The 14,937-nt window shown below is 54.9% G+C and overlaps 1 protein-coding gene across 4 annotated transcripts in view; it reads right to left on the bottom strand.

Annotated features, from left to right (window-relative positions):
* BLACAT1 (BLACAT1 overlapping LEMD1 locus) overlaps window positions 1-14,937 on the bottom strand; it is a 35,322-nt gene that overhangs the window by 18,708 nt on the left and 1,677 nt on the right. The window contains exon 1 of one of the 4 annotated variants that reach the window (XM_074893801.1): window positions 6,328-7,857. The exons of 2 other annotated variants lie outside the window; for them this stretch is intronic. Coding sequence is in view for 1 of the 2 variants with exons in the window: in XM_074893800.1 (XP_074749901.1) it covers window positions 5,237-5,241 (5 nt within the window). In the remaining variant the exon portion in view is untranslated. Of the gene's footprint in view, window positions 1-5,236; window positions 5,367-6,327; window positions 7,858-14,937 lie in introns of those variants that run through there. One more of the 4 variants, XM_074893800.1, reaches the window with a different exon arrangement.

Consider the following 14,937-nt stretch of genomic DNA (forward strand, 5'->3'; position numbering starts at 1 on the left):
CACTTGAGTGCTTTTGGAAATCTTAATTCTCCTGCCTTTCCAGCTGGTTTGCAGAAAACCCTGCGCCTGGCAGCTCCCACCGGCACCCAGAGACGTGTGTGGACATCGCCCTGGGAGCAGGCAGGCCCCTGGGGTGCCCGCATGACAGTACCCAAAGTGGAAGTACCCAAAATTAAAGCACAAGAGGAAGCCTCCCCACAGCCAAGGGCTCTTGGCATTGCTTTGTCTTCTCCCAGGGCTCATCCCCTCCTTCCCCAGCTCCCTGCCCGTGTCTCGGGTGCGGGGAGAGCTGAGACATGCACAGAGCCTCTCTGGGGCTGCCTCCATCCCCGCTGCAAGGTGGAGAGAAACAATATATACCCGACAACTGAAACAGAAAGGGTAGATGGACAGATGGACAGGCAGATGGACAGATACTCAAGAACAGAGACTGACCAAGCTGGGTACACCTGAAGGATTTTTGTTTTCTACAGAGATCCGTACTAGTTGCACCCCAAGAAGTTGCAATCAGCCTTTCTTTTAGGGGATCATCTGCTGTTCGCCCCTCCCCAGCCCCTCTCTCCCCAGCTACAGGCTGGCTCATGCCCCAGGGCAGGGCGTGCGGGACCCAACTCTTGTTTAGTTTTTAAACATTAACTGTTAGAACTTGGGGAGCAGTTGAAGTCAGAGTTGGGCAACGATCCATTTTCAAGCTGTCTTGACAACTGGCTCCAGCACAGCGAGATTAGATCTACTAATCACATTTATAAGGCGCCCAGGATCATGAATTGGGTATTCGGAGAATATTTGTCATTGTAACAATGTCATTTCCCAGCCTTCAGCGTGCATTACTTTGTCCTCCAAGTCATTACGGTTGGACTTTTTGGCTTTACAGAAACAGCTACTTGGGGAAGAGGAGGCTCAAAAGCATTTGTTGTACCTGTGCTCTGTGCTGATAAAGGTGCACGCTGTCTGTCACTTGTACGTCCCATGGATAGGGTAATGCTGGGTTTATTTATGGATTTTAATCAGCTTTCTCATCGCCTGATTTTGTGTTGATAGCTGCTTTATCAAAACAGATACAACCCAAATCTTTCCAGAATGCTATATAAATCCCCCAACTCTAACAGGCAATAAAAAGGGAGGCCAGGTAAGCTGAGCAGCACCCCAGATCACGCAGCGCATCCTTAACGGTGAGCTCAGGAAAGCCCCGCCGACCCGCTTCCCTGCCGCTCCCCAAAGCAGGCGTCTGACGATGAGACCCCACTGTCTACAACACCCTTCTCAAGACCTGCCGGAGAGATGCGTTCAACAAATCCCTGTTTGCAGCACCAGCAGCAGTCGCAGCGTCGCAGCCCGCGCACAGCAGCTGCCGCTCGGCTGCGGGCGCTGCAGCGTTGCGTTAAGGAGGGACCAGACGGAGCCTGGGCTGCCTGCACAGGATGCGCTGGCAGCCACGGAAAATCCACAGGCTCGGGAAGGGCCAAAATAGTCCTAATTTTGCAGGCGCACACGCAATCACATGCTCCTTCCGAAATGCAGAATACAGTATAAACCTGGTCTGCTTTGTTTTAAGGAGAGAAAAGAAATCCTTTAATTTTCTGGCTACTTTTGCACTTTGCTTTATGCCCATGGGGATGCTCAGCCCACCTCTCCAGAGCAGCAGGCGTTGCTCACGCAGCCTCTCCCCGACACCCTGACAGTCCAGGAGATGTGTTTTTCCCTTCCAGTGGGTACCAGAGCTCCAGGGTCTGGCTTTCCCTAAAGCAGGGACATGTGCGGGAAAACTGGAGCTTCCCTAACGCAGGGACGTGTGTAGGAAAACTGGGGCTGGCGAGGTGCCGAGGGGAATGGGGCGTGCAGAGCTGGGCTCCAGCTGCCCTGGCAAGGCTCAGCCCAGCACCGGGATCCCACAGGTCTGGCTTTTCCGTGGGTGCCTGAGGTTGCTTTAGCGAGCAGAAATGTTCTCACTGAAACAGGCTAGTTTGAGCCAGGAGGAATATTTTGCAAATCCAGTTTGTTTGTACCAGTCGGCTTTGGGTACAAAACCAGCTCTGAGAAGTTGCAGTGTTTCCTTCCCACTTTTCCATTTGGAACAGCATGCCACTTCCAGCTCTCCTTCGTTCTTACCAAAAATATGTATTTTAGGTGACTGGAAATGTAATGAAAGGTTTTTCTCTGGGTGAAACAAAATGTTCTCCAACCCTAAATGATTTTGTTTCTCGGCTTGCTGAAAAAAGTAAGAATAAATTCATTTTGGCTTGACCCCTTGGTGCTCCTGTGCTCTGCAAAGCAACAAATCAGTCCTCAGCAGAGGACCTGCACCTGAGCCGAGTGACCCTTGGAGGACACGTCTGGCCCCAGGACCCTGAGACCGTTCCCTGTGTGTCCCAGGTCACAGCCCCTATGATCCTGCCAAACCCCAAACCCCTCCGCTCAGCCCCACTGCGTGCCAGGGAGCATTGCTCTTTCCTCCAGCTTTTTTTCAGGGTGGATGGATGAGAGAGGCAGAGAAGGAAGGGACGAGATAATGACCCAGATCTGTTCCTGCAAACTAGCCATCAATTTGCCACACAGCCCATTAAGAGAGGGCAAATGCAGCTCGGGAATCCAGGTAAGTCACTCGCTAACAAGATCCTCCCGGGCCTTTTAGCACATTCCTGGTCACAGATATTTCAGCTCCCGCAGCCCCAGCTGTAATTAAGTCTAGGCTGTGAGGCAGGAGATGCTGCAGAAGCCAGGGGGGAATTTGTCTAGATTTGCCGGAGGAGTGGAGGGCTGATGAGCAACGGTCTCTCTAAGGCAGGGGCTGAGGTGGGGGCTGCAGCATGAGCCACCCTGCACAGCCCAGGGGCTGGTCCCTCACTCGGAGGCATGTGAGGAGGGCGAGCGCTGCTCCCCTTGGATCTCCAACAACTTGGACTTGGTAATGGAGGGAGAGGGAAACCGATGGGCTGAAGGGGATAGTTCAGTGACTTGAGAGAGGGAACAAAGACATGGAGGAATTAGAGGGGGGAGGTGAGGAAAGAGCCCCATGGGGTTACAGGGCACTTTGTCCAGAGGTAGAAAGCAAAGGCAGGATAACCATCACCTCTGCACCAGCGCGGCCCCTTCAACCCCCCTGGGGAGCCTCCTCCCTGAGCTCAGACCTGCCTCAGGTGACTCCAGTGACTTCAGGGACATCACCCTGGGCACAAGCTTGGGAAGAAAAGAGATCAACCAGTCTCCCACCATCATAAATCAGGGCTGAAACCACTAACAACAGGCCACCATGACAGGGAAGCGGACGTGCTCAGGTGCTCTCCCTCTCCCCTCACAGACCAGACCTCAAACCCCCTTTGCATGTGGCTTTGCATCACACGCACAAGCTCAAACAGCTCCTATAAAGCCACAGACCCGCCTGCCTCCTGGGACAGAAGCAGAGACAGCCACCAGCGCCCAGCTGGGATTCACACCGCAGCTTCACACCGTGTTGGAAGAGGGTTCACCCACCCATCTCCACCGAGGCTCCTGTTCCTCACTGGCACGGGGGATTTGCACTGGCACAAAGATGAGAAATTGCAACCTCCTTTACAAACATCGCTGCCCCACAGTGTGATCCCTGCACTCGCCCAGCGGCTGCACTGACCCCCCAGAGCCCCCCTGAATTAACCTGCGCATGAAACGGAGGATTCCTGGCAGATATTCCCATCCAGGCTGTCCTGTGCAACCCCGTCTGGCTGCAATGTGGGACACTGGTGGGCTTCCCACTGGGGATTCCCCTCTGGCTGCACGAGTGAGGCCGGTGGGGCAAGGAGAGGTGGCAGATGAAGGCAGAAGATGCTGGCAGAGCTGTGGGGCTGGGGTCAGCCTCCCAGCGTGTCCCCGCTGATGCTCCCCATTGCTGGCTAGAGAGGATTAGCCAGAGCTGAGGTGACTGGGATGGAAACAGGACGGGTTGATGCTCTACTCAAGTGGGAACTGCCATTGTGCGCCTGTGTGTGTGCCAGGCAGAAAGGTGGTTAAGCCTCACGCAGCTATTCGTGCCCTTCTGGGGTTTGGTAAACCATGTTTAGGCACTGAGAGGTCAAGCTCGCTCTTGCTTTGGGCTTTGCGGGGTCTCTGCCATGGTCGTCCTGAGCTGGCAGCCCCAGAGGGAAGATCTCCTGAAAGCCGAGCTCGGGCTGATCCCGGCTCGTGGGTTGTCCTCTGCCGTCGTTGGCAGCTCGGTGCAACAAGCGGTGTGCAAGGGCAGAGCACCCTGTGAGTAGGAAATGTGGGACTGGAATAAGAGACAGTGCATGGATTAGCCCCTGGAGAGGGAACGGTGGCATCCATGCCTAGAGGCAGGTTTATACCTGCGGGGTAGGGGAGCATTGTGGATGCATCCTCCGTGTCAGGTCCAAGGTGATGCAGACGTGAGATGTTTGTGTTTCGACTGCTGCTGGCCCTGTTGTTTGCTGTTACCAGTGATTTGTCATGTTCTGCTGACAAGTCATCCGGGACTTGTGACATAATGTGACATCTATTAGCATAAGGAGAAATTTGGGTGGAGAAAGTGTCTCTTTTCTACTTTGGAGACATTTCCTCCATTGCACACCCCGCGGGACGGGACACCAGAGTCCCATTGCTCCCTCCCAAGGGACCATCACACCTGGAGGGAAGACGAACCCCATGGGGAGACCCATAAGAGCAGTGAGGTGCCCCAAGCCTGTTCTCTCTGCCTGGAGCTGTCCCAGCCCTGGTCCCACCCAGCCCTGCTGCTGACGGTCTGCCACCGCTCCCTGGGGACACACAGACCGGCAAAAACCAGGAGGGGACATCCCTGAGGTCCCTCCGGGCACCCCCAGCCTGCTCCTTGGAGGGGGGCTGGGAGGCTCTGCCACCCTCCCCTCTCCTTGCTGTCGCTGATGCTTCCAGCAGAGAAAAATGATTATTCTCCTTAACAGGCTATCGCAGCCCAGACACACGAGTGCACCCAGGCACTTACACACACACACTCACAGACACACACAGAGTCTCTGTACACCAGCACCCAAATCACTGCCCAAGCCCCTGGGAACCGTTCGGTCTCCCCAGACCCTGCCAGCCTGCAGGACCCCATCCCCGGAGTCCCTTCGGTTTCAGTACCCCAGCACGCCTGAAATAACAGCAAGAATCAAATGACACTGAAATCAAGGCAATTCCTATCTCAAACTAATTAATTTCCTTTCCCCTCGCTGACATCACCGTTCAGGTTAATACATGCAGCACTTCCCTTATCTCTCTTTGGGATTACCTCATCGGAGAGAGCCCAGAGAGCCTCCCTCTCCGCCCTGCCGAATACCAGCACTGGTGTTGGAGCTGCAAGTTTGCAGCCGGAGGAAGGATTGCTCAGATGCAGTTCCACCAGCACACCCAGCTCTTCCGACCACACCGGCACTTCATGCTCTTTTCTTACAGGATTCGGTGATATCCAGCAAAGCACAAGCACTAACAAATCTGCTCTTCGCCCTTCAGTTCACACTCAACAGAAAGAAAAATACACTTCTGCACCAGGCGGAGTTTCTCTGCCTGCAATCGGGGGCTGATGCACAGATTTTTATACACATTATAAACACTGCAAAAGTGTTTGCACACACACACACACATCCCCCCCCCCAGTCCTACAAAAACACCCCCGCTTCATGTGTGGCACTTGAGTAAGACAAAAAACTTATCACATATGTACACAAAGATATATTCATATACCAGAACACTCATACAAGTGCACACTTCATCTTGAAATCCAACAGTTAAAGAGCTCACGTGTAATTTAGCCGATAAGTACGTTAACATGTGCTGCATGTAATTGTGTGTCAACGTAAGTCATGTGAATGCACATGAGTATATATACACACATCTTCACAAACATTCATATAGTGATGAATTTTGACCAGTTGGTGATTATTCTCACCTAAAACAAAGAGATTTAGGTTTTTTCAGCTAATCACATATATACCCACAATATAACAACTGCAAGCAAACGCCACACATTAGCTACAACACAGTGTGAACAGATGTAAATATATATATATTCACATCCACACGCACTAACGCATTTCCAGCATACAGAATAAACAGATAAAGGACTTGAGTTGCTTCGGGATGCTCACACGCAGGCATTGCCCGCAGAGTTTCAGTCCCGGGGGGAGCTGTGCAGGTAAGGCATGCACAGGGGAGCTGAGGGATGCCGGTGTCGGCGGGGGGGGGGCTCATTACAAATGCCCAACGTACACTGAGCATGCAGCCTCTGCCCCCACTCCTATTCACTGCCTCGCTCTCTCACACACACAACTCCTCCAGGCAAGACTTCAAACAAAGAAAGAAAGAGAAAAAATGCTGTCTTACTTTTTTCCTCCTTTTTTTTTTTTTTTGCTCCTCTCTCCTCCCCGCCGCCTCAATCGCGGGACTTCAGCGGGACTGCAATTCTTTGGTGGAGATTATGAAAAGCAACTTAACAAACCGCCGAGCGCTGCACACAGCCGTGCGGAGGGGAAGAAGAGCTTTGCCAGCAGAGAAGAGAAGGAACAAAAGCCCAGCAATGCCAGAGCGGTGCTGAATAGGTGTCTTCCTAATTGTAAGGGGATTGTGTGGCTGTGTGTGGTTGCAGGGTGGGAGGAGGCGGGTGGAAGGGGCGATGGGAAGAGGCCTCCCTCCCACGCCGGCTGGGGACGGCCGCCCGCAACCCCAATCTGAGGTTAGTGCATAAATTATCTCCCGTCTCTCGCGCTTTCCCCATTGGGTCGCGGAGCCACGCACACGTCTGCATCCCCGCTGCTCCGCTCCGCCGACAGCTTCCCATTCCCCGCACGACCCACCGCCGATGCCGGGTACCCACGGCCCCCCGCGTGCCCCCCGCCGGGGCAGGGGTGCTGCTTCTCCCCATCTCGCCTCTCTCCCGCTTTCTCCTTTCTGCTTTGTCTTCGCCCCATCTCCCAGCCAGGCAGACACAAAAGAGCCTCTGACCTGGGAGGAGAAATACCCGTTTCCAGAAAAAAGAAAAAAAAAGAACACCCGAGTGCTCCGGTGTGCGCTTTCAGCAGGCAGGGAAATTAAAAATAGCTGGTATAGCTCAAAATCGGAGGCAACATTCCTTCTCTAATGAGTGTAATTAGCAGAGTGAGGATGGAAGTGTGTTTCCCTGGCTGTTCCCTGCATCTTTCCATGTCTCCAAGCACCAGCCTGCCTGTGCTCTTCCACAAGCATTTGGGAAACGGCTTTTTTCCACTTCCAGGAGCTGCCGGGGCAGGAGCTGCGCTTGGCTGCAGCTATCAACATGCACTTCAGCTGCCTTGAGCTCTCCCTCCATCTCTGTCTCAAAATAGAGGGGTGCAGACAGGATTAAATCCCCAAACTCACATCCCAAGTCCTCTAGGGTTTGCAGAAGCAAAGACAAGTCAGATTTGGGACATTTTTTTTTTCCCCCCTGCTCGTTGCTATCCATCCACTTTAGCTCTCATAAATCCCAAGCTGTCAGTGTAACAACGGGTGATTCAGTGGGGATTTAGCCAGGCTTCAGACCCGTGGAGCGAACCAGATCCTCCTCCCGTGGCAGCGCCTGACTGAATGTGAGCACGGCATTACCTCACCCCATGCCGGGTCCCCTCTTGCCGGGACGTGGGGCATTGGGCTGCTCTCCCTTGGGGAGCTGGGAGGTCCCTTGCAGGGGGCAAGGATGCTCTCTGCCCTGTGGGTAGCCCCCTCAGCAACGCCATAAATCCAAATTCTGCCTGGGATTAGTCCAACCACTGATTTTGGCTGCATCGGTCTAGGTGAGAGCAGCGAGCGCCTGCAATGGGATGAGGATGCAGCAGCATCCACCCCGCGCATCCTTACCCCGAACAGGGAAGGGGCAGTAGACGAAGCGCCATGGGAGGGCAGCACGCTGGGAGATGTGCCGGGCAGCTCATTAACTGACGGGCCTAATGACCTGCTCGGCTGCGTTGTCTGCGCAAGCTGGAGGAGGAGCAGGAGCATCTGCGCAGGGAGACACGTTGGATCTGGGCATGGGGCTGCCCGAGCTGGTGGTCCAGCCATGCTGCTGGGCTGCAGCAGGTCAGGAGCGGCCAGGGAGGGCTGCGCCCTCTCTCAGCATCTGCTCAGCTCTGACATTGTGCTCACTTGGGCTTTTTTTTAATTGTCTTGATGTCCTTCATTTGCATAATCCCCATAATGCAGCGCAGCAGGACTTTTGCTCTGAGCTAATAAATAGATGACAAAAATAAATGTGTCATGTAAGATTTGCTTCCATTTCTTTCCTTTGTGAGCGAGCTATCACCGAGAAATGATGCTCGCGGGGTTGATCTCACAGGAACTGTCAGCCTGGCCTACCATAAGCAGCGATGTTCGCTTTGCCCGTGGTACGCAACTTTGCCAGATGTTAGGCTGAAGTCATGAGCTGGGAGCCGGAGGAGAAGGTGGCTGTGAAACGTGAGGATGTGCTCCTCACTGCCTGGGGTTTGGCCTCCATGGGCCCTCCAAAGCTCTGCCCCAAAAGTCATCCCAAAAGCAGCTGGTGAAGTGCCAGTGGAAGGACTGCAGAGTGCAAAAAAGGTTCATCATTGTGTTTTTAGCGTGTTTGTATCCAGTAACAGCCAGGCAGGTGTCTGGTGTGCCTTATTTTTAGATGTATTTTCTTCAAAATTACAGGGCACTGTGGTTTCCTTTCCTCCCTAACAGCACGGCCAGCTCTCTGCTCACGGTGCAGTTGCACTACTTATGAAATTAGTTCCCTTAGCTGAGAAAAAGAGTAATAGCTCTGCTGTGAATATCCAAGCAGACTCATGAGGCTGGAAAGGTGCCACATGTTTGCTTCAGAATGATTTCCCCCTTGGTTTTACAAGAATTTATTTATCACCTCAAAGAACTTGGCCGGATGGTGCACGGGGCATAGATGGGAACGCCAGAGATCCCACCCCAAAACAGCCTTAACAGGCTCAAAGTTTTAAAACAGAGGCTGCAAATATCACTGGGGCTCTGCATCCCTGGAAATCTTCACTCCAGGACTGAGGGTTTTCCTAGGCTGGAGCTCAGCTGGAAGTGAGGGAGCCGCTGGGCATCACCCCCGTGTCGGTCAGAGCAGCGGATCCCGTCCGAACATCGGGTCTGTGAAGAGATGGGGTTTGGGTCTGACGGAAGATAGCGATGCGACTCGTTAGGTTTCTGAAGATGTAGTAGAGATGGTTACTTTGCAGAGGGTGCTGGCAGCGCTGGAGATCATATCTCGTGCATTACAGCAGTTGGTACTTTTTTTTCTTCCCGCAGCCCTGTGATTCTGGAGGATTCTCAGCTCTTACATAAAAACGCTTTAGCATTTCCAACTGTGTTGTTTGTTGAGAAAAACCTGAAAACATGAATCCTAAAGGGTAAAAGCTAGAAGAGAAATAAAGACCTGATAATATATGAGCTTTCTTTTTTTTCCTTTTAAAACCCCGACCAATTTTAAATCATTTTTATGACTGTACATAACTGCCTTCTGGCATGTGAATGCTTGTGCCTGGTGTTACTGTAAAGATGGATTCACAACTGCTGGTCAGCAGAGGAAAAAGCACAGCCTGTGGTTTCCAAAATGCCCAGATCAGGCTGTGAAAGGAGCTCATCAACCTCGCAGAGCTGCACTTAATTGACATTTAACAGGTCCTGGGATGAGGCTTTGGGTTCATGCACAGGGTTTCCTGGTGGGGTGGCTCTGTGGAGGTCTCCCCCCATCTTGGAGGTGGGATGTGTTTGCAGCAGGCTGGGTGGGCAGCCGGGATGCTCGGGGCTGCTGGGCTGCTTCGTCTGTGGCAGCAGCCCCCAGGAGGAGACGCACGTGCAGATGGGTGCTCGTGGGGGAAGCAAAGGCAGGGGGTGAAGAACGAGAAACAGGGAACAAAAGCAGAGGAGGAGGGAGAGGTGAGCTGTGGTGTAAGGCTGGATCATGCCTCTGGCTGTGCTGAGCCCCAGCGGCAGAGCTTTCCACAGCGGGCAGCTGAGATCTGCAACAAGTCCTCTCCCAGTTTGTCCCAGCGGTGAGGTCTGCACCCCTGATGGTCTGGACCGGGCTCAGCTGCCTCCCAGCCTGAGCACCAGATCTGTGCAGTGGGGTGAGGCAGTGGGGTGCTGGGACAAGGGAAGGCAGAGAGCCGTAAGGATGGAAAGAAGGAAAAACCAGTGAGAGAGGTGGAAATTAGATGAGGTACAGGAGTGAGGCATGGAGGACCGCAGAGCATCCCTCCAGGATGCAGCGAATAATTTTCCCCTTCCCCAAAGCGCCGCGGCCAGGGGATGGGATCATCCGTCTTCATTACATCACCAGAATAGGCTCTGTCAGGTTACACTGTAAAACTAATCAATATTCCCTGCGGCCTCGCTGGCCGCAGCTCCCACCACGCTGGCAGGCAGCCACGCAGGCAGGGTGGGCACCGGGGCACGCTGGCACACCGGGCTGTGTGCCACACACAAGCGCTGGCACCCCGGGCACAGCTCCCCGGGCAGCACGGGTCCCCGTGGTGCTGCGGGGAGCAGAGACACCCAGTTATTGCCACACACTCTCTGCCCATGCTTGATGATTTTTTAAATGAGTTCACACTCTTTCTTAGCTGGCTACCCAGGTATTTCATTTTCCCCTTGCCATAATATCTTGACACCTGGCCACTTGTTTTCTGTAGACAACCGAACAAACCTCCTGCAACAAAACCCCACGGAAGTGAATCTATTCAGGAAGCAGAAATCACCGTGGAAAGCCTTATTTGCCCAGCTGCAATCACACAACCCCACTTAGATTGCAAACTTAACTCTCATGCGGTGTCCTGTGCACAGAGCAAGGCACTTCCCTCCGCAGGGACATTCCTCTAGAGCGAGAGAAGCGACGGGGTGTGCTACGAACATTGCTTGGCTCCTCAACAGTTTGGACCAGCTTGGCCAAAGTGCTCAGTAGCCAGCCCTCAACGCAGCCAGCCCTCACACCCAGCCCAGCCGGGCATTGCTTTGCTCTGGTGCAAACTCCCGGCAGTCCCGAGGCAGCACTGGAAATGCTCCTTGTCTCATCGCCGCCTGGCCCTGCTCAGTCCACACGTACAGGGGCAGGGAGTTAATAAACCTGGGAAATAAAGGTCAAGATTCAATCATCGGGTGCTGCTGAGAGCAGAGCAGAGATGCTAAGGCTTTCAATAGTCCATGGTTAAAAAATGACAGAGGGGTGCAGGGGACATGCCTGTGGGAGCAGGGCTGTTGGAGAGCGAGGGGTGGGAGATGCAGAGGGGTTAACCTGATCGGCACTGCCTGGCCCGGCTGCAGGGATCAGCCCTTCCCCGGGGAGCTTCTGACTGCACCTAAACACCTAAATTCCTGCTCTCTGATTCCTCCTGAGAAACACCGGTGAGGAGACAGACCCCTGGGATGGGAGACCCTCAGGGCAGACAAGACCCTGACCACCACTTGGGTCTTTCGATTTTACCGGGGGATGTTTCAAGCAAAGTGTGTTGTGGGACCCTCATTGGAGGTGACGGCCCAGCAGCAGGCAGCCCGCACTAACTCATACCAGCCTCGCACCCAGCCCGGCCCAGCCTGTGCCCACCCTACAGCCTGTTCCTGGGGCAGGATCAGGGGCCCAGCAAACTCCCTGCTCTGCACCAAGGAGCTTCGCCCTGGCTGTTTTCAAGGCAGCTTCCAAAGCAGTCGCTCCCGCCCCGTGCCCAGGCTCCTACTTCAAGCAAAAGTCTCGCCCAACACAAGACCCATCCATCTTACTCTCAGCCTGGCCGCGCGGCTAAAAATAAGCCAATAAAGTAGCAATCACCTTGGAGCAGCAGCAGCTCTATTAAAGCGGAGCGAGCCCAGGCACCTGAGCCCCAGCTCCACGGCACGCCAGAGCCAGAAGCCCGGGAGCATCTACCGGCCCCGCATCGCGGCGTGATGGCGGCAGGAGCTGGCACGGCAGCACCCGGTACTGCCCCACGCTCCTCCCAGACCCCGGCCCTGCCTCGCTGGGCTTCTCCAGAGATGCTCCTGGCTGCCCCGCTCAGCTCTGCACCTCTGGCACCTCTCCTGCCTTCGCTTCGCACCTCTCCCCTGTCCCAGCAGCTCTCGTGGCCCTAATTGCCCAGCCGGGCTCCTCCACCTGGCTGCAGGGAGCCCATAGTCATTGGGGTTGCTCGTGTGCCTCTTCCCTGTGCAGATGTTGGCCGAGGGGCAGATCCATCCTGATCTGATGTGCTGGATGTTTGCATCAGTTTCCATTGCAAACGCTCATTTGTCATGTAGATCTCCTGGCATTTTTTTAAAGGGTAGATTAATTTAGGGGAGCTCTCAGATCCAATTTCCTCTGGCAATGGCTCTATTAGGCTGTGCACAGCAGAGATACAGGCTCCCGTCCTCCTGCTGCTACTGATGGAATTTGATTCTGTGCTGCCAAATCTGCAGGGCTGCAAACACATTCTCACTCTTGATTAATGTGAGTAATTTCTGCTTGAAAGAAGGTTGAAATGAGCAGCCAAGGGGAAGCGAACGGTGAGGGTTCCCCCCCACTACCCCTCCTCCTCCCCCATCCCTCACTGCTGTTTGCATTTTACCAGCTCTGGCATGGGCTAACAGATAAACAGAATCGCTGGCCCCGTTTCAAGAGCAGCAGAAGGTGCGGGAGGCGGGGGGCACCTCGGCGCAGGCGGGATGCTGCTCTGCTACAGCTCCTGTAATGCGAGGGGCGAGGGATGGGCGAGGGATCGCCCCCCATCCCTGGATCCAGGGCAAGGAAGGGACCCCGGGCTGGGGGACACCGCTGCCCCACTCACCCACCCTGTGCGGTGGGGGGGCAGCACGTGGAGGGGGGGTACATGGGGGGTGCACACAGGGTGCACACAGGAGGCACGGGGGGGTTGCACATGGGTCTGGCTGTGAGGGGCAGGTGGGTGGAAACGTGAGGGGAAGGGGGGTCCCACCTGGGGATCTGTACATGGGGAGAGGGGTCCCCCAGGCCTGGCTGCAAGAGGAGGGGGTGCCCGGGGCTCCCTATGGAGACATGCCAGGCCACAGGGGTCCTGCCCTCAGCCTGGGTTTGCTCACTCCTGCTCTGAGCAGCGACACTGTCAGCAGAGCAGCTCCGAGGCCGAGATGCTGAACCTCTCCCTGAGCCCAGCTTTCCGTCCTGTCCCACCTGTGGGTCCCCCCTGCTCCCACTGGGCAGCTGCTGCAGGGACTCCCTGTTTCCCTGCAGAACATTCACACCCTCTGCTTCTGGTTCCTTCAGGCAAATCACCCGGGGCTGGTGTGGAGACCTGAGGTGCCTGCACCACTCTCCGCGTGGTTTTGGAGAGGGGGAACCAGTTCCCCCATGCCAGCACGGTGAGTACCCCCTGCCTCAGCTTCCCTGCAGCGCCTGCCACACAAAACCTGCCACACAAAACTTGCCCCACAGGCAGGGTCTTTGTAGGACACCACTGTAGCATCATTAATAATGGGAGTTTTTCCCCAGCGAAACCCCGTCCCCTAAGTCCTCTCCCTCAGGAGCAGCGGTGGCTTTGCATCTCCTTTTCAATTTATTTTTATAAGGAAGGAGGGAGAGAGAGAGTCACATCCTAATCTGGCAAAATGTCAGGGAGTGATTCAGAGAAGAGGCGAGCAGCAGAAAGAGGCAGCCCACACAGGAGAGTTGTTTCTGATTTCCAAATGTCAGCATGTCCTTTAATTAAATGCTGATTAACAGGGGACGTGCTCCCTTGTGCTGGAACCGGGGCTGCTGCTGGTAACATCGCACCCCGCAGAGAGCCCGGGCGGTGCCGCCAGCCCGCTCGCACCCATGGGATGAGCCGCCTGCCACGCCGGAGGGGTTGGAGATCCACGAGAGCTGCCTGAGCAAGGCAGCCTTGCCCTGTGGCTTGAACCACACCGAGAGCACCGAAAGGTGCTGGTTCGGGGGCTGCACAGCTTGGCTGTGGCAGACAAGCCTCTCGTTCCCGCTGTCTCATCTAGTCTCTGAGCTGGGATCGCGCCTGTGATTTTTTTGTCTCCAAGTGGAAGTTGCGTTGGATCTAGTTTAGTGAAACTGGATGCAAACCCTGGTGTGGATGCTCTTACTTTAGCCTGAGCAGCTCTTTTCTTCCTCAACTTCTGTCTGTTCTCTGTACACTTAAGTTAGGCTGCAAAAATGTTACTGCATTTGGGATCTCCAAAAACAACTTATGTACCTAATAATGTCTCTAGGCATGATCTGTTACAATGCTGCTCTTTGTCCTCCCAAGCACGCCTTGCCTTTGAGGCCAGCGGGAGGGTTATCCTTGAGGCTGGGAGGGCCGGGCTGTGCTCCGGGCTGCGTCTGCCCTGGGGTGGTGGCAAACCCCTGGTGACCCTGGAAGCCAGAGATCACCAGCCAGGAAGGTGGCCACCTGCTTCGGTCCTGGTTGCCACCCCGCTGCCTCTGCCCGACACTGTCCCCAAGCAGCGGGGCCAATTCTCTCCCGTGGTGCGGGGAGGTGGAATGTGGGATGGAGCGGGTAAGTCTGGGCAGCGCTGTGCCTCGCTGCGGGCTCCCACAGCCGGTGCCAGCCCGGGGAGCTCCGCACTGGACCTTGCTAGGTACAGCCCTTCCTGGAGAACTTCACTTTGTGCCCTGGGACGGGCGGGTGCCCATGCCCAGCTCTGCTCTGACCTTCGGGATGGCCCAGCTGAAGGTTTTGTTCTGGGCGTTATAGGGTTGGGGCAGCCCCACTCCAGGAGCAGCACGTTTATCGAGACAAAAGAGGTACGTTCTGCTCTGCACCGCCTGCAGCTGGCTGACCATGAAAGTGTTCCTGAGCGTACAAAAGCTCTCTAGACAGCACAGAAACTTTTACCTCGCGCAGCCTTCTCCAGAGACCCGTGTCACACCGTGTGCATGGAGCCACTTGCACAAGCAAAGCCTGCCAAGGAGGTTACAGGGCTGAAGTCACACGCCAGACAAGGCTAAATCTGAAGAAATAGTCTATAATTAAAATCACACTTTTC

This window comes from Strix uralensis, chromosome 24, assembly GCF_047716275.1.
Source record: "Strix uralensis isolate ZFMK-TIS-50842 chromosome 24, bStrUra1, whole genome shotgun sequence".
NCBI lineage: Eukaryota > Metazoa > Chordata > Aves > Strigiformes > Strigidae > Strix > Strix uralensis.